The sequence below is a fragment of the Eschscholzia californica genome, unplaced genomic scaffold (assembly GCF_041429995.1).
Source record: "Eschscholzia californica isolate CP2 unplaced genomic scaffold, dmEscCali1.0.p SCAF_3, whole genome shotgun sequence".
NCBI lineage: Eukaryota > Viridiplantae > Streptophyta > Magnoliopsida > Ranunculales > Papaveraceae > Eschscholzia > Eschscholzia californica.
The window spans coordinates 58,331,085-58,355,165 of NW_028238420.1; the positions used below are offsets into that span (position 1 = coordinate 58,331,085).

The following is a 24,081-nucleotide window of genomic DNA, read 5'->3' on the forward strand; positions in this document are numbered from 1 at the left end:
CCGGCGACCTTCAAACATTAAAAAAACACTCTCTTTTTAACAAAACTATGTCACCTGTGGGTGATCGAAACTATGTCACGCAGCCAGAGAGCCATTTCCCTTATCTCTCTTCAATCTGCTCTTCCTCGCTTTCTCTATCTCTCTCTTCAATCTGTTATTCTCTCTCTTCCCTCCCACTCTATCTCAGATCCGACATGTGATTTTGAAGATCAAATCAGAGAAAGCGAGGGCAAGAAATAGTCCCCAGAATCCGTTAAACCGGTCTTTAATCTTTCTCTCTCTAAATTTATACTTCTGTAGGATTCAATAATCTCCCTCTATGTGTTGTCTGCTTAGATCATCATCGTCATAATCTCCTAATTTTTTCCTACCACTAAAGTTTAGAATTAGGTTCAAAGACATCTCTTGATGATCATTTCTTAATCTTTCAGGCGCTTCCCAATTCCAAGCTTGCCATCGTTCTTGATGGTTGAATAGGTAAAAATCCATTTTTCTTTAATGGTTTCCATGATGACTTTGTAATTGCAAATAATTATGATCTTGTTTGAAATGGAGAAATCTGTTTGGATCTAAGTACTCAAGAGTTTGAAAAGAAATATGTACATAGGTATTAGATCCTTCAAAATCTGACATTTATTTTTGTAACATCCCACAATTTCAAGGTAAATTGAAGGACTATTTGACATTTAGGTCAAATCAAAAGAAGGGTTAAACAACAAAGAGGACAAATTAGGGAGGTATTTTGCGAACATGGAAAACCAGGGACCAAACTGTAAATATGGCAGATTCTGAAAATGGTTTTTGCCGGGTGGGTTTGTAAGCATGTGGATTTTTAATTTGATTGCTTTTTTTTTTTTAAGAATTTGATTGCTTAATAAAATCTGTAAATGGATGGATCCAAATGTTGGCTTATAATAATATTTAATTATTTTCAAATAAAAAAAGCAACCCATACCTAGTCACTGCATGCTTATACACGTGCCGTCCCAATTTCCATCTATCTCACCCCACCTTTTATCCCCCTTTCCATCTTTGTCCCAAATTGATTTGAGAATCAATAAACAGCATTGAGACTTAGCCGTGGGAAGTGAAAGAAATTTAGGGTTCAACGGCTATGAAATTCTTTCGTCGATTTTTTCGTGATGGTTTGTCGGAATTCAGTGAAACTTCTTCCAGGTAATCCCACTCGACTTGTTCTACATATCTATCCGTTTAGAATTCTCAATTTCGTCCGTATTTGGTGGATTTATGATGGTTATTTCGATAACAGTATAGTTGTACTAGTTTCTTTTGGGTTCATGATTTGGAGCAGTTATTCTTTAGTTTCGTCGAATGATTAATGTTCAGGATCATGTTTAGGATGTTATGGGATATTTCGGGTGTTCGTTTATAGACGGGGTGCTGCCGAATTATTTTACAACTCGAATTTCAGATTTGAACTAGTTTTGGAAATAAATTGAAATAGAGATGGTTACCCGAACTTTATTATAATTCATATGAATGGACAATTTCAGTTATATCTTTATATTATGGGGTTCAGTATATGATTCTTCAACTTAGGAAGATTCTAAAATGTAAAATAGAGTTTATGGGAAGTTGATTGATTGGTTCGTAGGCATTTTCGATATTCAGGAGACATAGTTACGAAGTTAGAGATCGAATCGATAGATACTTGAAGTCTTCCGAAGTTAGCGAATTTGCTTTTAAGTTTTCATGGTTTTGTTTTAATGATCCTTTTTATTTACGAAGGTTCTTAGTATAAGAACCTAATGTTTCTTTTCGGTTTTGGTTATTCTTCCTTATCCCAGAGTATGCGAATGAGGAGGAATAAGGTCGTCTGGTAGGCGGGAGTCTTTGGTGATGCAAGGACTGAGGTAGGGTTTTGAATCCTTTATCCAGCATGGTTTTATAGATAATGAATATGCTAGATTCTATAGTTATATATGCGCCATTATAACTAGAGTTTAGGTAGCATGAAACTCGATTTATGTGATGAATTGAAATATGCTTGAAATGCTTTGATGCGATATGAGAAATGTTTTCGAACTGATTTTACGATTATTGTGAACTATTGGGATTTTCTTGTATGTACTCGACTGCGGATTATGTCAACCTACGGGCACGTAGCCATTGAGGGTAAGATGACATGTGGACACGGTTGTGATCCGTGTGAGACCGGTGAGGTGGGTGACACTAGTCATGAGACCTGTGGGAGTAGAGTGCTTCACTTGCTGGCCATTGGTGCTCGTGCCTCCAGCTCGAGGCTCAGGGCCGTACACCCTGACCGCTCGCTTGGGAGGTGTCATTGATTGGGAATCCCTCTGCTTTGTGGCGATATGACTCTTGGTTGTTCCACTTCCGTGTTTGATAAGTTAATGAATCGAATGAGAATATTGGTTTTGATATATGAATGAAACTGATTTTGAAAGATCGCATTAGATGCATGACAGGGTACCGAAGAGAATGAGGTTCAGGTCCTTCCATGGTAATTGGGGGACGGCTCTCTTATTCGAACTCGGTGATAAAAAAAAACGTACTTAGATACTTAAGGTATATATGTATCATGAGGTAAACTCTTCAATGATTGCGGAGTCCCTTAGTGGGAGAGGGACTTACCGGCTAAGGGTAAGTCTCTTTCTCGAGGAGACGTACTGCATTAGCTAGTAACATAAATGGGCTGGACTATCTAACGTACTCTAGGTTCTCCTGAGGAACTCTCCTCTTATTGGGAGCGCACCATGGGTGGGCAGCTAATCACTGCTATTACTTGCTAGATTAAGGAAAATGGTTTTGTATATAGTATATATGGTAACTGGTTTGATAACTCGCTTTGTCATGATGTTTACAACTTATTAAATGAACTTTTGAAAACGTGATGGCTTTTGGATTGGTCTTCTACCAGAATAACTCGTGTCGGTGAGTATTTTGACCCCCTACCAGTTGTCAGTGTGCAGGTGCTTTGTCGTAGGCTCGAGGCGGAATGTGTATTCCAGCCGGTGATCTTGTCTGACGAGGCTAGCAGGGTTATGTCGTTGTCTTTGGTTTTGTTTATTGATTTTTCGTTATTTTCAAGTTATGTATTTATCGCAGAAACCAAACTCTAATATATATATATATATATATATATATATATATATATATATATATATATATATATATATATATATACGTAAAACTTAGAGTTGTTTATAAGTTGTATCGGTGTTTTATGAGGCGTTTGTATGTTTGTGGTTCGGGTTTCGACCCGAACTGAGTTGAGTTTGTTTAGCTTCCGCTCGATAGTTTATTTCTTGTCTATGCGAATGTATGGTTTGCATGACAGGTTTTGCAGGTGCGACCGGTTCGATTTACAGAGGAGACTCTGCCGGATTTTAGTCTCGTCTGTGAATTGCCGGGGCGTGGTCGTGTCTATTTTGGGACACGGAGCGCCACAATTTTTCTGGTTTTTCAAATGTTAGATGTGATTCAATTCTTGAAATATGTGATATTGTGTATCAACTACTGGTGTTGAAGTTCATCCATTAGATTTCCACACAATCTATGGAATTATTAGGTTTAATTGAGGGACATCAACTATTTGTGTTTGGTTGTTGAAGTTCATCCATTTTGAGATACAACAACTATTGTGATACAACATCTATAGGAATTATCAAAAAGCTCTGTGGGAGATTTTGGATCAATCAATGGTGTATATGGTTTTGGGTATGTCATTCCTCCATGGTTTTGGGTGTGTGATTCCTCGGTTTGATTTCAATCCTACATTGACGATGATGATCTCCCTCTAGGGTTAATCTTTAATTTCGATCTGGTCTGTTCATTCCTCTTCCTTCGTTTCTTGCGAGAATAGTGATGATGATGATGAAGTTTTGGATTGCTTTCTTGTTCCGAGTATAGATTTGATGTCGGCTTTTCGATCCTTCTTGGGTTCTTCCTCAATTTAGCAACCTCAACCTTGCATAGAAGAAACTTCTGGTTTTTCAAAGAAAACTAGAAATGGGTTTTCGGATGGGAATGTCAATTCATTACCCAAGTTAGAGAATCGTCAATTTGTTACTAATAATAATCTTCCATCAAAGCTTGTTGGAGAAAAAGAAGAGTTGAAGAATTCCTTCAATGTTACTGGAACACCTTTCTATTCATCTGAGATGAATAATCAATCTGGAATTCAATTTCATGATCATCTGGGAGGAGGAGGAAGTGGAGTTAAGAGAATCAGGTCGATAAATAACAACTCTAATCAGGTTATTAAGGATGAATTCGCGAAACCCATGATTGTAATTAACCAGCTACTGAACAGAACAGTAAAACCAGGAGAAGATTGCTTCCAAATGAAGAAGACAAAGAGTTTACCAATTTGTTGCCAGACAAGGCTTTTGAAGAAGCCATTCTTGCAACAGTTCTTGAACAGACGGACTCCGGCGAAGGGAAACCCCTTCGCCGGAGTGTTTGTTTCCCTTCGCCGGAGTGTTTAAAGAGAGATAATAGTTTTTTTTTATGTTTAGGTCGCCGGCCGGAAAATTTTCCGGCCGACGACCTACATCGGAGAAAAGAAAGGTGAGTTGGGGAGAGAGAGAGAGAGGTGAGTTGGAGAGAGGTGAGGTGGAGAGAGAGAGAGAGGTGAGGTGGAGAGAGAGAGAGAGGTGAGGTGGAGAGAGGTTAGGTGGAGAGAGATTTGAGGTGGAAGTGAGGTGGAATTTAATGGTGTTATAATTAATTTTATTTCTAAAAAAATATATAGAGGAAGGGTACTTAAGACATTTACACTAAAAAAAGGGGGCCATATTTGAATTTATGAAAATTAGGGGGCCATGAAGGAAGCTGGTCACAAAGTAGAGGGCCAAATAGGAATTAACTCTATTATATATGTATCATAAAAGTGGAGACTTTTTAACTCGGTCCTTCGTAGGGGTGGGAATTGGGTGGGTACGGCCGTCCATGGGCATTTGAAGCATCGGGTCGGCGTAAAATTTCAATGACAATTAGGGTAAGCGGGTTAATCGGGCGGGCAATTTTGAAATTTGCCTTGCCCATTACCCGCCCAAGCCCATTAAGAAGCTCGGGTAATTCGGGTATGGATGGGCGGGGAAGTTCATTACTTGAAAAAACGATGACTAGGACAAACATTTTTTTTTTAATAAAGGATATTGTCTAGAAGCCCTTCTCAATATTTAAAATATAGTCCTTCATAGAAATAAAATTACCTATTTAAAAAACAATAATCATTTTCTTCTAAAAAATAAAAATTCTAATTTAAGAAAAAAAGAAACAATGTAAATTTCAAGGGATAAAAAAAGAAATTAAAATCTCTCTCTCTCAATAAAATAATAACTAATTTAAGAGAAACTAAATAAAACAATTATACAAAAAAATAATAACTAATAAAAATTTCTCTCTTTCAATAAAATATAACAATAAATTTCGTAACATTTGTTTGATACAAGTGTTTGCGCCCTATGGCACGAGATATACCCTAGTAATAATAAGAATACTGTAGAGAGCACACACAACAAAATTATATCAAATCCCACAACAATCTCTTATTGATTCAGTTCACTTTGTCATTTTTATACAAACCCAAACCAATAAACCTAAATATATTAACTCGCCATATTATACAAATCCCAAATCAGCAAAGGTCGATATTTGGGGGAAATAAGAAAAATTTTCGAGGTACAAAGTTTTGGATGGAAACAAATTGTTTTTGTTTCTTCCAATCACTTCCCATTTATTTTCTTCCTCCATCTTCACTGCCGACAACTCCGACGACCATCAGCTCCTGCGACACTGACTCCCGTAGTCATCCCTCTCTCTCTGTTTCTCTCCCTCTCTTTCTACTCTCTTCATGGTTCGAGCTCCCCTCAAAAAAGGCAAAAGATGAAAATACCATGTTACTCCCCCTACACAAATGACATCCACTTATATCCCTCAAACAAATCCCAGTCACTTTTTTCTTTCCCTCTTTTCACAGAAAACGAGACAAACCAACCACCCACCTATCAAATCATAAAAGATGACCCGGTTATTAAGGCAAAAATCAGACTTTCTCTCTCTTAATGTTCACAAAAAGCTGGCCCGGTTATTAAGGAAAAAGTCATAGAAAATCAGATTTTTTTTTTGTATTAATGAAATTTTTTTTGCACATTCTGAATGGCTCTAAATTAGGTTTTATATGTTGTGAACATTGTTCACAATGTTTAGACTAACCTGGTTGGATGCATTTTTGTGAATGGTATTAATTCTTGTACAGATGTTGTCAACGTATTTAAAAATGTTTTAGTATTTCATTGTTACTCTTAATGTTGATAATTATTCATGGAGACATTTTGGATTCTGTTTGGGTTTTTTAGGCCAAGACCCCCATTTATTTAGCTATATTAGGGGGACACTCCTAAAAACGTTTTCGTTTAGGCGTTAACCCCCAAAGCTCATTTTCCGTTCAAATAGCCGTGAAGCAGTGATCCTGCGAATCACATGCTCGCCCACTTACCAAAATACCCCCATTCTAATCCGACGGTCAGAAACATAATGTTTTTAGGGAGTATCTTGGGTAATTCCATGGGTTTTAACATTGTTAACAAAATCTTATTCTCTCTCTTCGATTCAGCATTTTTGGAGGGATGCTTCTAAAGGCACCGGACCAAAAGGCTGTTAGCATCCAGAAATTTTGTTGACTCGGGTCAATGGCCTTTGACCCGAGTTCTCTATAAGCACCAGTTTTTAATGTGGGTGACGTTCACCTTCATTTGCTTCTTCCGTCTTCTTCTTCCAAACAAAAGTAATTTCAATTCATGTTCTTGTTAAACTGGAGGAATTGATTTTCTGTCTCATCATCATTTTTCTTTTCAACAATCACTTTAACACCGGAGAGATTAATCTCTGTAACATCACTGTTGTTTTTTATGTTGTTATTACCTTTATAAGTTGAAATTCCTCCGAAAAGTGTAGAAGATAAACTAATACTTCGTTGACCGAAGAACTTACCGATAGCCGGAATAGATCCAGAATTTGAATCAGATTATGATCGTTCCAACTGATTAATCTCTTCGTTGCTTCCATTAGAGGCGTATAAACCTGGTGGTGCTTCTGGTTGCGGAAACTGTGAAATAGGTCCACTAATCTTTTCCTCTTTACGAGAAATTTCATCACTCGACGTTGAATTTGAGTTATTATTATTATTATCGTCCTTCTCCATGATATTGTCTTCTTCTCCTTCTTCTTCTTGTTCTTGGATGAAAGCTTCTTTGTTTTCGATCTTAATTTCAATATCAGACAAATCTGATGTTGTATCAATCGGTTCAGCTTTATTATCTTGGCAATTTTAATTTCGATTGCCGCCAAAACTCGGATCATCAAAGTTCAAACTATTAGGGTTGATTTCTATTTCAAAAACAGAAGGAACTGAATTATGGTGTTGTTCGTGAGAGGGAATCATATTTTTTGTTCTTCTGGAAAACCCCCAGAATATCGAGGGAAGAAGAAGTTAGCATAAACGTTCTTCAGGAGAGGGAAAACAGAACCAGAGAATTAAAAGGAGAAGAGAAAGAAAGTGGGGAGAGTTAAGGGCGGGTTGAGAGATGGGGGGGGGGGGGGGGGGTTGAAATATTGACGAAGAAGAAAAGAAATTTTCTTTAGGTAAGAGGAGGAGGCTTCTCCAGCGGGGAACTTGATGACGGCATTTTAGGTTATGTTTGATGCACTCCAAAGTAATTTCAATTCATCTTCTTAGATTTTGTGAGATGGATGGAGGGAGGGGTTAGGGCTAACTCCACTTAACCGGTGCCTACATAGTTAGACAGTGCTAATAGAGAAAGGAGCGGTTGGGCCTGGTGCTAACAAAGATGGATGCTAACAGCCTTTTGGCCAGGTGCCTTTAGAAGCACCCTTTTTGGAGAGAACTTCAAGTTTAGCCATGGCGACATCACCTCTCTGCAATTTTCTATCTTTCTTACTACCACCAACCCACTTTCTCTCCCCTCTTTTTGCTTTAGATTTTCTCTCTCTTCCTGCCTTATCCTACTCGTCTCAAAGCCATGATAATCATTTAAGTAGAAATGGATATCTTCCATTAATGCCAAAGGAAGAATTTTCCCCAAATAACGACTTCTTATCTGTAGTTTGTCCTCATCTTGCTTATTCGATTACCATTTTCTTACAATATTCAAGTAATTGTTCAGGAAGATGAGCCTAAAGAAGTTTTACTTGGAAGGTTTAAGAGAGAGGTTTTCAGGGCAGGAGTGTTCAATGAGTGCAAAAGAAGAAGGTATTTTGAGAACAAGCAGGTAGAGGAGAAAAATTAAAAACTCCCTAAAATTGTAATACCTCTTCAACCCTAGAGAGATTTAGTTGGAGAGTGGCATTGATTCAAGCGGGAATCACTTCTGGCTACAAAATAAGCACTGTCCATCATCCCTATCCTCGCCGCCATCGCCATTATTAGAAATTCTAAATTTTGAGAAAGGGTTTCTTCAAATGTGAGATCTCTTGAATGAAAAACGAAATTCAGAAAATTCTTTTGTTTTCTTTAAACAAGATTTGACGAGAGAGTCTGAATTGAAGGATTTCAAAATCAAATGACTTTGTTGAAAACGAAATGCGAAAAAATTGCGGCAATTTTCTAGGGCTTATATTGTTTTCTAGAGGCTGAAGAAAATTTTAGCAGACATACCAAATTTAGAGGTGTAGTCAAGGGGTTATTAAGAGTTGGTGATTCAATCACTGGCTGAAAACTTCGATCTGTTTGCACTCTGACTTCTCTAGCAATCAAGACAAATCCATGTAAAGGTTCATCATTTTCTTGCCCGTAGTGCCAATTGCCCCAATATGAGCACTTGCATCCATTCATCTTCACTCTCTTACTCCCTTTCTCTCTCTAGGGTTTTGGAGATGATGCTTGAAATGTGAAGAAGAAATTATGAGGGAAGGGATGGGTTAAGTTAGAGAGAGGAATTGCTGAGAGAGAACAAAAAGATGTGTTAGATCACGACCCTTCATCGCATTATCTGTTTCTGACCGTCGGATTAGAACAGGGGCATTTTGGTCAGTGGGCGAGCATGTGATTCGCACGACCACTATTTCACGGATATTTGAACGGAAAATGAGCTTTGGGGGTTAACGCCTAAACGAAAATGTTTTTAGGGGTGTCCCCCTAATATAGCTAAATAAATGGGAGATATTCTCTAAAAAACCCATTCTGTTTTAAACATTTAGGGGTTTGTTGATGATTTTTGGGTGTTTTACTTGGTAAAAAAGCTATTATTCTTCGTTTAGCATTTTGGGGGGTTTTTAGAGACATTTACAGTTATGTTGAAGACATTTGGGATTCTGTTTCAAACATTTAGGGTTTTGTTGATGATTTTTGGGTGTTTTACTTGGTAAAAAAGCTATTGTTCTCGGTTAAGCATTTTGGTGGTTTTTGGAGACATTTACAGTTATGTTGAAGACATTTGGGATTTTGTTTCAAACATTTAGGGTATTGGTGGTGATTTTTGGGTGTTTTACTTGGTAAAAAAGCTTTTATTCTTCGTTAAACATTTTGGGGATTTGAAAAAAATTTAAAGTTGTGTTGAAGACATTTTGGGTTCTGTTTCAAACATTTAGGGGTTTGTTGATGGATTTTTGGGGGTTTTACTTGGTAAAAAAAACTAATGTTCGTCATTAAGCATTCTGAGGGGTTTTGGAGACATTTACAGTTATGTTGAAGACACTTGGGATTCTATTTCAAACATTTAGGGTTTTGGTTTAGAGAGAGAATGAGAAAATGAAAAATGAATTAATAGGTGGGTTGTTGAGTATATATATAGGAGGTTAAAAGAGGGAATATGAAATTAGAGGAGTTCTTAGAGATGCGTTTTTGGGAGGGATGGTGTCTAAAGATCCGTATTTGGGTTTAATTTAGGATAATATTTGAGTATTGGGTTTTAGGTGGGTTATTATTCCGGGCTGGGTTTTATTTCGCATTTGGGCCCAAAATTTGGGTTTTTAACCAAAATTTCCGGATAGGAAGGTATCGTTTCCAATAACCTGGAAATATAAGGGACTAACTCCATGTTATTACTGCAAAGATATCTTTTTCCCGACCAAATGTAATAGCTGCGGGAAGGAAAAGCAACCTTCTCGACTAACTCACTCTTTCTGTTTTTATGTAAAACAAATCACAAAATAAGATTTACCCAAATAACAATTTCAAAGATTACGGACTATGAAGTATGAGAAATCAAAAAAAGAAATCTCCACTTTTAATTATATCAATCAGTGAGATTTCTTCTAAACCAAAACCCTAAATGTTTGAAATAGAATCCCAAGTGTCTTCAACATTTACAGTTATGAGGGGTTTTTGGGAGAATCCCAAGTGTCTTCAACATTGTTATTTGGGTAAATCTTATTTTGTGATTTGTTTTACAGAAAGAGTTGACAAACTTTCTGTAAAACAAAGTATAATTCGTATAATTCTATTTGGGTAAATCTTATTTTGTGGACTATTCCATGGAAATAAGTATTTTCACCGTTTGATGCGAAGTATAATTCTATGACTTTAATTCTTTAAAGAATCTATTTCCATGAAATAGTCCACTTTTAATTCCTTGCTCTCCCTCGGAATTAGTTTCCATCAAAATGACATTTTTAACATATATAGAGCAAATGACATTTTTGTCTTTCTTATCAAATGACATGTTTACAAAGTTGTCAAAGTGATATTTTGACTTTATATAGATAAAATTACATTTTTACCTTTTTATAATATTAAATTGACATTTTTCTCTTTTATAATACAAATTGACATTTTACCCTTATGTTGTCAAAATAACTCTTTTACCCTTGATAATATCAAAATGACATTTTTAACCTTCTGAGGTCTGAATATCATTACCTTTGTCTTGTAAAAATGACATGTCCACATTTTTACATTAAAATGCAATTTTACCTTTTTATACTAGTAAAATCTCTTTTTTATTCTTATGTTGTCATTTTGAAAACATAAGGGTTAAAGTGTAATTTCGACAATAGAAAGATGAATATGTAATTTTGACAACATAAAAGTAAAAATGTCATTTTGACTACATAAAGAGTGAACAAAAATTCTTAATTGAATATTATATTCGTAAAAGTTTGTCAACCAAATAATAGAATTAGTAATTTCGCAAAATAATAAATGACTAACAAACGAAAGAACTCTTATTTTCCATGGAACTCTTTTATTTCCATGAAATTATTTCCCTCGTATCAAACACAAACCTATGTCTATATATACATGCCTGTAAAAGGTCTAGGTGGATATAAAAGTCACCTAAACCACACCATGACAATGCCATTCCAACATCCCAAACCCCAAAGATGGAGCTGGGAATCCATATAGCTTGGATGCAATAATAATTTTACCATCTGTAGTAAATTTATAGACAGAAAATGCATCTTCAGATAAACAAGACCTCCTATTAACAGCACACCATGAGCCCGAAAATGGTGTCTCAGTAAAACTAATATAAACAGCTACCACAAATCCGAAACTGTTTTATTGTTCACTAAAGTGAGGTGCCCGGCTTTCCATTGGTTTTGAACACTGGGCGTGTAAGCAGACAGTGCTTCTTTTCTGCTCCAATGGGCTTGCTAATACCCAATCCCTTCTCTTGATGGTTTTCATCTTCGGGTCCCTTGGGAGCTTTTCCTTCAGTTGTACTGAAATATCAGTGTGTGAAAAGAAAAGACTAAATAGACTGGCGAGAATTTCGGGTTTAGGTCAGTTTTTTTAATGATTTGATGGGAGAAGCATCGTATAATCGGTAATTGGGTAATGATTAATGTGATTGACACAATCACAAGAACATGTTGAGAGAAATTTACAAGTATTTCTCACATTACATAATTGCAAGTGTGTCAATTAAGATAACAAAACCACATTAGCACTTCACAGGAAAAAAAGAACTCACTATTCCGGCATTACGTTTTCATCTAAACATATAAGTTATAACGACTATTTGTTAATACAGCGAGAGGATATCAAGGGCAGAATACCTGCAGAGAAGCTGCTCGTCATCCTCTTCCTTCTCGGGTTTGTCATAAACAAAATGTGAGGCAGCAGAGCTAACTCGAGGTGAACGAAGCGCTTCATGTCGGGAAAGAACTTTATGCAGCTTTTCGTTCAATTCAAATTGCCCGAGAAACCACTTTCTCGTCCCTGTCAAATTATATGTAATTATGTAATGTAACATAAAAGCACAGTCCAATAGTTTTTTGTGCTTCTCATCTTATAAGATGTCTTGGACTTGAAAAGTTTAAACATTATTATTTTCTCAAAAAGTTCTACTCGTGATATTCTTATACATAATCCTTCTTTTTTCCGAAGATGCATAAGAGAACATTCAAAATAGATACATGGAAACGAAAGCCTTATCGAGAAGTCTCCGCCAGATGCATTAATTGTAGCTTTCGAATTGTACATTGTTCCACAAGATCCAACGTCAATCCATCGTTTGCTGCCTAAAAATGCAATGAGTAGTGTTATCTTCTCTTTAACTACTAGAACTACAGTACTACATATTTCCTTCTCAACTATTAGAAGATCAACTACATGGAAAGAGCCGTAATAGTAGAGCATAAGATTGTTACTTTATGGGAATAATTGGGAAACGATTGATCTATTAAGCTCAAAGTTAAGAAAAAAATGCAAAAAGAATTCCTTCAGGATAGAAAAGATTACTAAGTTCCCAAATTTCGTCCCGAACCTAGAAGCTTTGACACTCCTATGGAGATTTTCATGTTTGTCGTGAAGAGCTTCTCAATACCAACAAATGTTAAATATCATTTCTCATCTGTTAGAAAGGTTGTGAGTCTTAGACACTCAATTGCAACTAAAGTCGAATATCGAATAACACGAAGATGAACAACTTTGTAGATAGATTTATACTTAAAGATGAATTACTTACAACTTCTTCTCTCTAAATAAGGAGATAACAATTATGAACAACTTCTCTCTTATTCTAGGAGATGTACTATCAACTCTCTCTTTACCAAAGGAAAGACAAGTATTTAGAAGAAACTAAACTCTCTTTCCAATACTAACTCACTTTCTCTTCACTTGGCTTGCTTATGAGATGGAATAGATGGGATGAGAATGGGATCAATGGAACGTGGCTCAAGTGGGAGTCAAAAGCAGAGTAGATCAAAATCAAGGAGTAAGAAGAATGTGAAGTGTCACTATTGTGGAAAGAAAGGGCATTACAAAAGGGAGTGTTGGAATCTCAAGAAGAAAGAAGGAAAAAGTCCTGAGCTGTCAAACGCTCAGGGTTGTGTAGCAGGTACCTCGGATGAAGGCGAAATTTTATACAGCGAGGCAACAACAGTTCATGAAGGCAGAAGAAATTTTGCTGAAGTTTGGCTAATGGATTCAGGAGCCACATGGCATATGACCCCTCGGAGAGAATGGTTCCATCAATATGAACCCACCTCTGGAGGATCTGTGTACATGGGAGATGATCATGTTGTGGAGATTGCTGGTATTGGGAGCATCAAACTGAAGATGTATGATGGTACCGTTCGCACTATCCAGGAGGTACGACATGTTAAAGGTTTTAAGTATAAATCTATCTACAAAGTTGTTCATCTTCGTGTTATTCGATATTCGACTTTAGTTGCAATTGAGTGTCTAAGACTCACAACCTTTCTAACAGTGAAGCAGAGAAGATGGAGATGTATGATGGTACCGTTCGCACTATCCAGGAGAAACACAACAAGAGGTAGAGATTGACTCTTCTATCGAACTTGTTGATGCAACAGAAGATGGAGATGTATGATTGACTTACTATCTTGCATATTTAACATGTCGTACCTCCTGGATATTCGACTTTAGTTGCAATTGAGTGTCTAAGACTCACAACCTTTCTAACAGTGGTATCAGAGCCCAGGTTCTTGTCGGTTTGGTTAGTGGAAGAAGACACCAAAATAATGGCGGCAAAGTACGATATAGAAAAATTCAATGGGAATAATTTCTCATTATGGAAAATGAAGATGAAGGCAATTTTGAGAAAAGATAATTGTCTAGCGGCAATTGAAGATAGGCGGGTTGATATGCTTGATGACGCTAAGTGGAACGAGATAGATGGCAATGCTATTGCAAATCTACACCTAGCACTAGCCGATGGAGTATTATCAAGTGTAGCTGAGAAGACGTCAGCAAAAGAAATATGAGATACTTTAACAAAGTTGTACGAGACCAAATCACTACACAACAAAATCTTCTTAAAGAGACGACTCTACACTCTTAGAATGATGGAGTCAACAACGGTAACAAACCACATCAACACCCTTAATACTCTATTCTCTCAACTTACATCAATAGGGCATAACATGGACACGGTTGAACGTGGGGAAATTCTACTTCAAAGTCTACCGGATTCATATGATCAACTCATCATCAATATTACCACCAATATAGAAGTTCTGTCCTTTGATGATATTGCTGCTGCAGTTCTTGAAGAAGAAAATCGACGCAAAAACAAAGAAGATAGACAAGAAAGCTCACAACATGTTGAAGCTTTGACGATGATGAGAGGGCGATCAATGGAACGTGGCTCAAGTGGGAGTCAAAAGCAGAGTAGATCAAAATCAAGGAGTAAGAAGAATGTGAAGTGTCACTATTGTGGAAAGAAAGGGCATTACAAAAGGGAGTGTTGGAATCTCAAGAAGAAAGAAGGAAAAAGTCCTGAGCTGTCAAACGCTCAGGGTTGTGTAGCAGGTACCTCGGATGAAGGCGAAATTTTATACAGCGAGGCAACAACAGTTCATGAAGGCAGAAGAAATCTTTGGCACCAAAAACTCGCAAGTTCCTGGACTTAATGCAGATCCTGGACTTAATGCAGATCCTGGACTTAATGCAAAATCTAATCGACTTGATACCACCTGATCTAGCCCTAAAATTCGCAAGTTTATAGACAAAATATATGGAAATTAAAACTGAAAAATCTCCTCTAGCATCTCAAATGAAGTATTGTTGCAGGAACAACAAAGAAATCAAAATAAATAGAATCAACTAGATCAATGATAGTTCTTAACTTACCAAGAAGTTGACGATTTGCTGAATGAAGAACAAGAACAGTTTAGGAAGTGGTGCCTTTAAGCCGGTACACTAGCTTAAGAGTTAAGGTATTAGGAAGACTTTGACTCGGTCCGTTGAGCAACCATTTACTAATAACGCGGCTATTCCACAGCGCCCTTTCATTGCCTCATGTTTTACCTTTGGGAAGTTTTATAGGGCCCTCCCACTTTTGTTAAAAGGCCTCCCCATTAATTCATTGACTTGGTAAATAGTCATTGACCTTGTTTGGTTAAAGGGCCCCCCATACAATGGTTTAAAAATACCCACTTTAAGGGTGTATATCACCCACATTAGCAATCTACACATCTTAACCCTAAATCTCTCCAAAACTCAAATCCCTAAACATTCATCTTCTTCCACTTTGGTGATAACCAAACTTTTAAAAAACTAAACATAGGGTTTGAGGAAGATAAAAGAGGAAGATGAAAAGAGGGAAAGAGAAAGAGAGAGAAATCGAGAGAGAATGAGGGAGAGATGAAGATGAAAATGGCGTTAGTGATAGAGTTGAAAGATTTTACAGAGAGTGAGAGAAGATAAACTGAAGAAGAAGAAGATGAAACAGAGCTACTGGTGCTACTGGTCCAATTTTCGGTGGGCTCAGGCCGAATTATGCAATATTTACGGATCGAGCCCACCGAAAAATGTTACAAAATTCGGCCCGAACCCACCGAAAAATGTTACATAATTCGGTCTGAGCCCAACGAAAATTGGTCCAGCAGCAATTAGTGCTACTGGCCCAATTTTCGGTGGGCTCAGGCCGAATTTTGCAATATTTACAGCTCGAGCCCACCGTATTTGTCACCAGTAGTTTTTCGGTCTGGTGCAACCGGAAAGCTCGCTTGGGGGTTTTCTTCCTCTCTTGATTTTCACCTTCTTCCAGACCAAATAAGGTCCGCAAATCTTCTTCCTTGTGTTGCTAACCAGTAGATTTAAGTATTCAAACAATATAGCTTCAAAAAATCGAAAAAAACTAAACCTAGGGTTATGAGGAAGAAGAAAGAGGAAGAGATGGAGATGGAAAGAGGAGAAAGAAAGAGAGAGAAACCGAGAGAGAATGAGGGAGAGATGAAGATGAAAATGACGGTAGTGATAGAGGTAATAGATGAAGAAGAAGAAGATGAAACAAAAGTTATGAGGAAGATGAAAGAGGGGTGGGGCTTTTGATTGGTTAAAGGACTTTTTCTTGGTTTTAATAATTTTGACCTAACGGCGTTAAGTTTACCGTTAGGTCAAACAAGAGAAGGGAGAGTGCCTTTTTCGGGAGGGGCCCTCTAACCAAAAAGGGAGATTTGAGAGGCACTTTTAAAGGAGGGGCCCTTTTGACAAAAATGGGGGGCCCTATAAAATCTCCCTTTACCTTTTTTTTTTTTCTTTTTTGTGTGGGGAAAATGACTATTTTGGTTCAAAATATTATCATAATAACTAAGAGCATCTCCAATGCAAAACTGATAAAAATCTCTATTCATCCTACCTGTCAAGTTCCAATTGAGATCTTTAATTTCTTTTTGTCTCCAATGCAAAACTCTAAACTTATCTTATTTACTTATGTGGCATAGTTATTTTTGTCAATAAATAATTAGTTATTTTAGAAAATATAGAAGACTCGATTTCTATTGGTTGAAATTCAAATATTGATGAGTTAGACAATTAGAGATATCTCAAGAGGACACTCTAGAAATAGAGTGTCCTCTTGAGATATCTCTATTCCACCCTCGACACGTCATCTTAGAGATCCAAATAGAGTGTTGCATTGGAGAGGAATTTTAAGAAAAAACTCTAAAAATCCTAGGTGGCACTCAGAGTTTCTAAGATTGAGTGTTGCATTGGAGATGCTCTAAAGAAAGCAATTAACTATCCTATTAACTTGAACTTACCAAAATGTTCTAAGTAATTATATATAAAGTTTAAATTTTTACTAATACCTTAAACATCGTTCAAGCTTGTTTATCTACTTACCAACGGTTTAGATCTAGATTTATGGGAGGTTGAGTTTTCTCCAAGAACACAACTGCACCAATCAAAAGTTTCTTCACCACCAAGATTTGTTTAGGTTTAGATTCATTTTTTTTTTTGGATTGATCACCAACCAGTTTAGATTATGATTTTGAAGAGGGATTCGTTCACTTCATGGAGAGATTTATCACCGCGTTTAAATCTGATCTTTTTATCTCTCCAATAGTACAGCAAGTTTAAAATCAACAATAAGCTTGTATCGTAATCCTTCTATGGGATGAAGATCAGAAAAAGTTAGATCTGAATTCAAACCCAAAATTTGCTGAATGTTTTAGTAGAAGAGTACGTTAATTGTTTTGGTACAACACCCGCAACCATGAGATTATAATTCTTATTTCAAGGGACGTAGCTCAAATAGTTTTTCTTTCTGTTCTTGGGCATTCTCATTCAACGCTCTATCAATGTTGCATTATTTTGCTCCAAATTCCTTTTTTCCACTAGTTCTTACATAAACAATTTGCTGGAAGTAAACGAAGTATTTCCTTCTGATGAAATCCACTCCTAAAGTCACATCTTGATCGCCAACCAGATCTCTTTATCTCAATCCGTCTCATATCTCAATAAAGGAAAATGAAAATACTACTAGCATAACTGAAACCATTGATTCAATGAGAACTAATTTTCCACTCTTGGCGAGGTAATGACGCTTCAATGGCGCCTATCTATTCGCTATCATTTCAATAATAAGAATACAACAGGGGACCAAAAACCATTGATTCAATGAGAACTGATTTTCCACTCTTGGCCAGGTAATGACTATTCAATGGCGCCTATCTATTCGCTATCATTTCAATAATAAGAATCCAACAGGGGACCGAGTAGCGCCCCTAAGTGAGCGGAACTCTGAAAACCTATCTTCTCGCTAGGTTGTTCATGACTACTTCACATAAATTCATTTCCGTTATCTTTAAAACCTGTAGTACATGCAAGTTTGTCAAGCTCAATGTTTAAACTAACCACCACATAACTTCCATATCCCCAGAGTTTAGAGAATATTTAGAGATTATCTTGTATTGGTTTCATGTTGTAGTATATAAGAGAAAACATATTATGACAGCCTAAGTGAAGGTAAAAGTTTTATCCAATCTCAAAAGGAAACAAGATAACAATTGAAGAAACAGGTTGTACAAGAAAATTAGACTCACAAGGCCCTATCCTCTCAGACCAAAAGAGAACCCTCACCTAAAACAAGATCGGCACGGCCATGATTCAGCATCAAATCAGCACCAACCCTTACAAAGCTTCTTCTAGCAATGTTCTCAACCAAGAACTTTCACCCGCACACCCGAATCATCACTTACAACAGAGATCACAATTTGAGAACAAGCAACACAACACAAACATCTTTCCACCACTCCTGAAACATTGTTAAACCTTGCTCTTTATATACAAAAACACAAATTACAAATAAAACAGAAAATTCTTAAGCCATCCTTGCTTCCTTCGTCATCGATCAACTCAGACCTCCCAAGTAAGAATCAGGTGATATGCTTTTTAACAGCTCACATACAAGCACTGAGCTAAGTGTGCTAGATGAAAAGTAAGAGTCATTACTGTCAAAACGTTGAAGAGAGCCGAGTACGTGTTTAGTTTCTTCAGTCTTTGATTCAGTTTCTGTAACTGATTGTCATGAACCCTTTTTCGTTCTTCTTCCTCTGCTTCTGAAGCCTCTGTTATCGTCGTTTCTTCTTCACCAGCGACAGTTCTTGTTCTGCTCGTTCCAATCCCTGATGATACTGGTACTCCTGATGTTGAAGTACCAGCGTGACCAGGTAGCCCTCTTCCTTCCTCTTTCTCCCACTTTATCTTTTCTAACATCACCTGGTTCGGATCATCCCAAAATTATTCATCAGTTTGGTCAAAGAATAATCACATTATGTGGATGGCTAGCTACATTTCAAATCCGGATGATGAACAAAATGTGTCATGAATAGGGACATCAATGGTGTGAAGATCAGTAACCAAACCACATTGTCCAGTCTAACAAAATGCATCCCCTACAAAAGCGACGGATTAGTCGACTGCAAGCTTCTAACTTAGACTATTTTATACCATGACTAGCACAAGAAATACTTTATACTCGATATAATTTCAATTCCTCTTCATTCACCCATCATCAATTTCACATTTTTCATTGAAAATGCATGCATTATCATAATGTTATGTAACGACAATGTAAGATCTTCACATCAAGAAAGCGTAGTTATGTATGGTTAATACTACTCATTCAGAGTAGAGAATTTATTTCATCAATGACCTGAATGGATGCAATAACCTTAAACTTACCAATATATAGAGGAAGATGAGGTGCGAGAGAACAAAGAATGGAGCTAGAAGTATACCTTAGTAGCCCTAGGCTCCAAGAGGAGCAAGTTGATGAGAATGAACGAAAGTGCAATTCCGAGATCATAAGAATGCATCTTATCTGAGTTGTTCATCTGAGGAATATAAAACCTTCGGCTCAAGATTTGACCCGCAACAGATAACGCAACAGAAAACGCCATAACCCGAAAATAAATCGGATAAATCTTACTTTGTATCATGGCAAATTGTTTTCTTGGCAATGCTCCATTCAAAATGTGACTAGAGGCAAAAGATACCCAAATAGACGTTCCATAAGCTACACTAAAACCAATCAAACGTAGCATGCCAAAACCCCATCTAATATTCTCAACTGATTTAGCTGCTTGCTTTGATGCATCCCAACCTTTGAATACCAATGATGTGAAATTCATTCCTCCTTCTCTAAATAAACTAGTAGTTTTTTCACCTTTCGTTCTTCGATCCGTGATGGCACTTCCGGCCATTCTCATTTTCTCCCCAATATCTATTGCCCCTTTTGCAGTTTCTTTGGCAGTTTCAGCTTTTCCTTTGATATCTGAAGCTTCATTCAGAATTTTCTCTTTAGCTCTACTGAGATAACCTCCTCCTCCTCCTCCTCCTCGTCTATCTTTCCCTTCACTAAATTTCTCTTGAACAGTATCTTTAACATCTTCTACCGATTGCTTGAGATCATGAGCTTTTTCAAATATCTTGTCTTTTGCTTGAGTTACTGATTCTGGAATCTTGTCCTCTGCTTTTTCTTTTAAATCTTGGGCTTTTCCCAAAACCTTCTCCTTCCCTTGATTTAGGGTTTCTTTTGCATCTTCAAATGCTTGTTTAACAGGTTGAGCTTTTTCTGTGGCTTTCTCTTTTGCTTGAGTTAGGGTTTCTGCTGCAGTTCTCTTGGCATCTCCATATGCTTGTCTAACTGGTTGAGCTTTTTCTGTAGCTCTCTCTTCTGCACCTTGGAATGCCTCTTTAGCAGAGTGGGTTTTATCTGAAATCTTCTCTTTAGCTTGATTTAGGGTTCTCTTTGCAGTTTCTTTTGTACCTTCTAATGATTCCTTAGCAGACTGGGCACTATCCGAAGCCTTTTCTTTTGCTTGAACTAGGGTTTCTGTTGCAGTCTCTTTTGCATCTTCAAATTTCTCTTTAGCAAATTGGGTCTTATCCAAAACCTTCTCTTTAGCTTGATTTAGTGTTCCGGTTGCAGTTCCTCCAGCACCTTCCAGTGCTTCTTTAACAGAATGTGCACTATCTAAAACCTCATCTTTTACATGACTCAGGGTTTCTGCTGCATCATGTCCTTTTTCTGAAGCTTTCTCCTTCACATTGCTCAGGGTTTTAGCTGTTGATTCTTTTGCACTTTCAAGTGCATCTTTAGCAGATTGGGTTTTATCTAAAACCCCATCTTTTGCATGACCTAGGGTTTGAGTTGTTGACTCTTTAGCACTTTCAAATGCCTCTTTGGCAGAATGGGTTTTATCTAAAACCCCATCTTTTGCATGACCCAGGGTTTGAGCTGTTGATTCTTTAGCACCTTCAAGTGCATCTTTAGCAGAATGGGTTTTATCTAAAACCCTATCTTTTGCATGACCTAGGGTTTGTGCTGCAGATTCTTTAGCACCTTCAAATGCCTCTTTGGCAGAATGGGTTTTATCTAAAACCCTATCTTTTACATGACCTAGGGTTTGTGCTGTAGATTCTTTAGCACCTTCAAATGCCTCTTTGGCAGAATGGGTTTTGTCAAAACCCCTATCTTTTGCATGACCTAGGGTTTGTGCTGTAGATTCTTTAGCACCTTCAACTGAATCTTTAGCAGAATGGGTTTTTTCTAAAACCCTATCTTTTGCATGACCTAGGGTTTGTGTAGCAGACTCTCTAGCATCATCAAATGTCTCTTTAGCAGAATGAGTTTTATCTAAAATGCTATCTTTTACATGACCTAGGGTTTCAGGCATTTTCTTACCTGTTTCTTCCAATTTGTGAGCAGCTTGACCAATATAATGAAGTTTCACATCAGCACAATCTTTAGCAAGACACTTAGCTTCATCATAAGCTTCCCCAATTTTCTCACTAGTAATTCCTTGACCTAGATTTGAATGAAAACCAAATGAGCTACCACCTCCTTCAAAATTCTCCCCTGATCTTCCACCTATCTGACCATTTGATGATGATGATGAAAACCCATGATCATCTTTATTATGATTCTGATTAGAAGAAGAATCAAGTGAAGATTTATGATTGTTATCTACTAGTCCTTCTCTCTCATACTCAACTACAACAAGTCTATGAGTTTCTTTGACTAATAAATCTTCTCTTGTTGTCTTCTTTTCTTGTGAAGGTTGTTGTACTGAGAAGAATCCTCCAGCTACAAGTGATGAAACTACAAGCAATAGAGCCAAAACATTCATCATAACTCTAAACTTTACTCTCTCTCTTTAGGGTTTTGTTGTTTTAATGGAAGAAAATTGTAAGTAGACAAGAAGATTTCTTCTTCTTGAGGAGTTCTGTAGTAAATTTGATTCATTTTGGTTGGTAGGCGCGTCCACGTGTCATTAAGGTAACAAGGATTTGACACATGTCAAACATGCATGTAGTTGGACTTCCACGTGAACTTTGAATGAGTTGCTGGAACACTTACCAAAATCAGAACGGTGGAACAGAGATTTGCTTTAGAAAGATTGACTGGTGGACAAATATTCTTCTCAAAATTAAAGTAATTAGAAAGATTTTATCAACGGATAAAAGAGTAACTACAAGCATAATGCTTATTTTTTTTCCGGAAATTGTGAATGATTATTAATACATCAAAAATGTGATACGCAAGATAACCGTCTTACTCAAACTCTTACAAGAACTAACAGATATTCCAACTAAAGTGTGGCTTAAAGTCCAACAACATCATTTATATCCGTTTGATACGTTGGAACATCTGAGTAAGAAAATCAACTTTTTCTTTCAAATTGAAGTGTTTGATAGGTTGTAGTAAAACTCTAGGGTGCCTATAAAATATGATACACTTTGTTGAACTCGTTAGGGTGCCTTTAGAAAATTCACTCCTCTTCCCAAATCTATTTAGAGGAGAATGTAACTCTTACCCCTAACTATAACCATTTCAAAGCCTGAAACATGATTGCTTCATAGATTCGTCGTTGATGTGCTTCAATCGCTTTAGCAACTTCAATATCATCTTTATACTTCAACCAAACGAGAAAAAAATGGGGGAAATTTATGAATATGAGTTCAGCAGAAATTTGATCTTCATAACTCAAATATCATCTTCCATCTTTCTTGATTATAATAAATTCAACCACAATCTTCCATGAAATTCAACTTAGATACTTCAATATCATCTCCAATCACATTATCGTATTCATCTTTTTTCCCCTTCCATCTTCATAACTTCAATCTCACCTTCCATCTTTTATTACTAGCACAATCGCAGAGTTCTTCAAGCTGATCCAGAGAGAGATTAGACATAAAAATATAGATGGAAGTGGATAGAGAGAAAAAGTCACGAGATTTAGATGAGAGAGAGCGCGTTATGTTACGGGAGTGGGTAAGAAATGCGTTTTACCACCTTTTTGGTGGTAAACTAAAACACCCATTTTCCCATCTTTTTTTTCCACGAGAAATAGGCTTTCTTATCTTTGAGTGCAATCACACAGAGGAAAAACGACTTTCTCGCAAAAACGACTTTCTCAACCATGTTTTCTCACGTATCAAACAGAACCTTAATAACTCAAGTTCAATAAACCATGAAATCCGCCTCTTCGAAGAATCGAACATATAACATTCAGGATTTTGGAGTTTATGTCAACATTATCCACCACTTGAGCTACCAAATTTTGACAAGCACAGTGATTATTGAAATTTTAACAAAAAGAAAAAAATGGCTATCGATGTTTGTTACTATTCTAAAGGTGCCTCTCTTATTCGGCTAAATGTGTTCTTTTCTAAAGGCGTCGGTAGGATTCAATGATCTCTAAAGGCGCATCCTTGCAAAACTCTTTTTTTTTTCTTTTTCTCTTTTTTTTTTTTTTTACTATTTTTCCTTCTTAACCTTTTTCGACCCATCCCGTTTAAGATGAAGAAGATCCTGAAAATAAAGAAGATAGATATTTCACGAAGGAGTTCTACTCTAGAATACCTTCATGAAAAGGGATTTTCTCCTTCGCATGGGTTTTCTACCGATGACAGGGAATTATAGAGATAGACCGATGAGTGAGAGATTCCAAAAGATACAAAGGGAGAATGATCAGTGGTAGTGATCATGATTACTTGCCGATGGTGGGGCTGATGGAGATTAGAGGTATAGATACTTCAATACACTCAAATAAACTCAAAAGATTCACATCAACATACTTTCATATAATAAAGCTTCTTTAGATCTACACAATCTCATAAAACAAGAGACACAAAGTTTTGTCACAATATTAAACTAGATATTGAAGTTAGTTCTTACCTTAAACACAATATTCATACTAGATCTATGTCTTCTTCTACAAGTTTCTTGTTTACTATTCTCCTTTTTTCTTTCTCTCTCTAGATTGTTCTTGAACTTGACTAAGAAAAGAACTCTCTACACCCTTTTAATTAATTTCATGAGGCTTTTACTTTTTTACCCCTTCTAGTTTGGTAAACCATTTACTCAA

At 36.8% G+C, this 24,081-nt stretch overlaps 2 protein-coding genes and 1 long non-coding RNA gene across 5 annotated transcripts; 1 reads left to right on the top strand and 2 right to left on the bottom strand.

The window, feature by feature from the left end:
* The first annotated feature begins 1,042 nt into the window (after nucleotides 1-1,042).
* On the top strand, nucleotides 1,043-3,214 carry LOC147552452 (uncharacterized). The gene is made up of 3 exons (XR_015238195.1): nucleotides 1,043-1,176; nucleotides 1,809-1,874; nucleotides 2,941-3,214. It is a non-coding gene; the product is annotated as an uncharacterized LOC147552452 (long non-coding RNA).
* Nucleotides 3,215-11,066: 7,852 nt separating this feature from the next.
* On the bottom strand, nucleotides 11,067-15,209 carry LOC147552453 (uncharacterized). Of its 2 annotated transcripts, XM_086666274.1 has the most exons (4): nucleotides 15,050-15,209; nucleotides 12,370-12,474; nucleotides 12,010-12,172; nucleotides 11,067-11,673 (listed from the first exon to the last, which is right to left on the bottom strand). In XM_086666274.1, the coding sequence occupies exons 2-4, from the start codon at nucleotides 12,434-12,436 to the stop codon at nucleotides 11,520-11,522; spliced, it is 384 nt and encodes a 127-aa protein (XP_086522400.1). In that variant the 5' UTR covers nucleotides 12,437-12,474; nucleotides 15,050-15,209; the 3' UTR covers nucleotides 11,067-11,519. The 2 variants fall into 2 exon arrangements, with proteins under 2 accessions (XP_086522400.1, XP_086522399.1); XM_086666273.1 differs by lacking the exon at nucleotides 15,050-15,209 and having other exon boundaries at nucleotides 12,370-12,637.
* Nucleotides 15,210-18,164: 2,955 nt separating this feature from the next.
* LOC147552454 (uncharacterized) lies at nucleotides 18,165-23,797 on the bottom strand. 2 transcript variants are annotated; one of them, XM_086670103.1, is made up of 3 exons: nucleotides 21,138-22,105; nucleotides 19,444-21,050; nucleotides 18,165-18,922 (listed from the first exon to the last, which is right to left on the bottom strand). In XM_086670103.1, the coding sequence occupies exons 1-3, from the start codon at nucleotides 21,838-21,840 to the stop codon at nucleotides 18,596-18,598; spliced, it is 2,637 nt and encodes an 878-aa protein (XP_086526229.1). In that variant the 5' UTR covers nucleotides 21,841-22,105; the 3' UTR covers nucleotides 18,165-18,595. The 2 variants fall into 2 exon arrangements, with proteins under 2 accessions (XP_086526229.1, XP_086526228.1); XM_086670102.1 differs by having other exon boundaries at nucleotides 19,444-23,797.
* Between the last annotated feature and the right edge of the window lie 284 nt (nucleotides 23,798-24,081).

What these genes read in the sequence shown, in the direction of transcription:
- LOC147552454 (XM_086670102.1), bottom strand. Translation starts at nt 21,840, where the DNA reads ATGATGAATGTTTTGGCTCTATTGCTTGTAGTTTCATCACTTGTAGCT. An exon ending in TGGAGCCTAGGGCTACTAAG is followed by an intron (nt 18,923 to 19,443) that starts GTATACTTCTAG and finishes GATCCGAACCAG; the next exon opens with GTGATGTTAGAAAAGATAAA.
- LOC147552453 (XM_086666273.1), bottom strand. Translation starts at nt 12,592, where the DNA reads ATGCTCTACTATTACGGCTCTTTCCATGTAGTTGATCTTCTAATAGTT. An exon ending in GATAAGGCTTTCGTTTCCAT is followed by an intron (nt 12,173 to 12,369) that starts GTATCTATTTTG and finishes ATAATTTGACAG; the next exon opens with GGACGAGAAAGTGGTTTCTC. An exon ending in GACGAGCAGCTTCTCTGCAG is followed by an intron (nt 11,674 to 12,009) that starts GTATTCTGCCCT and finishes CTGATATTTCAG; the next exon opens with TACAACTGAAGGAAAAGCTC.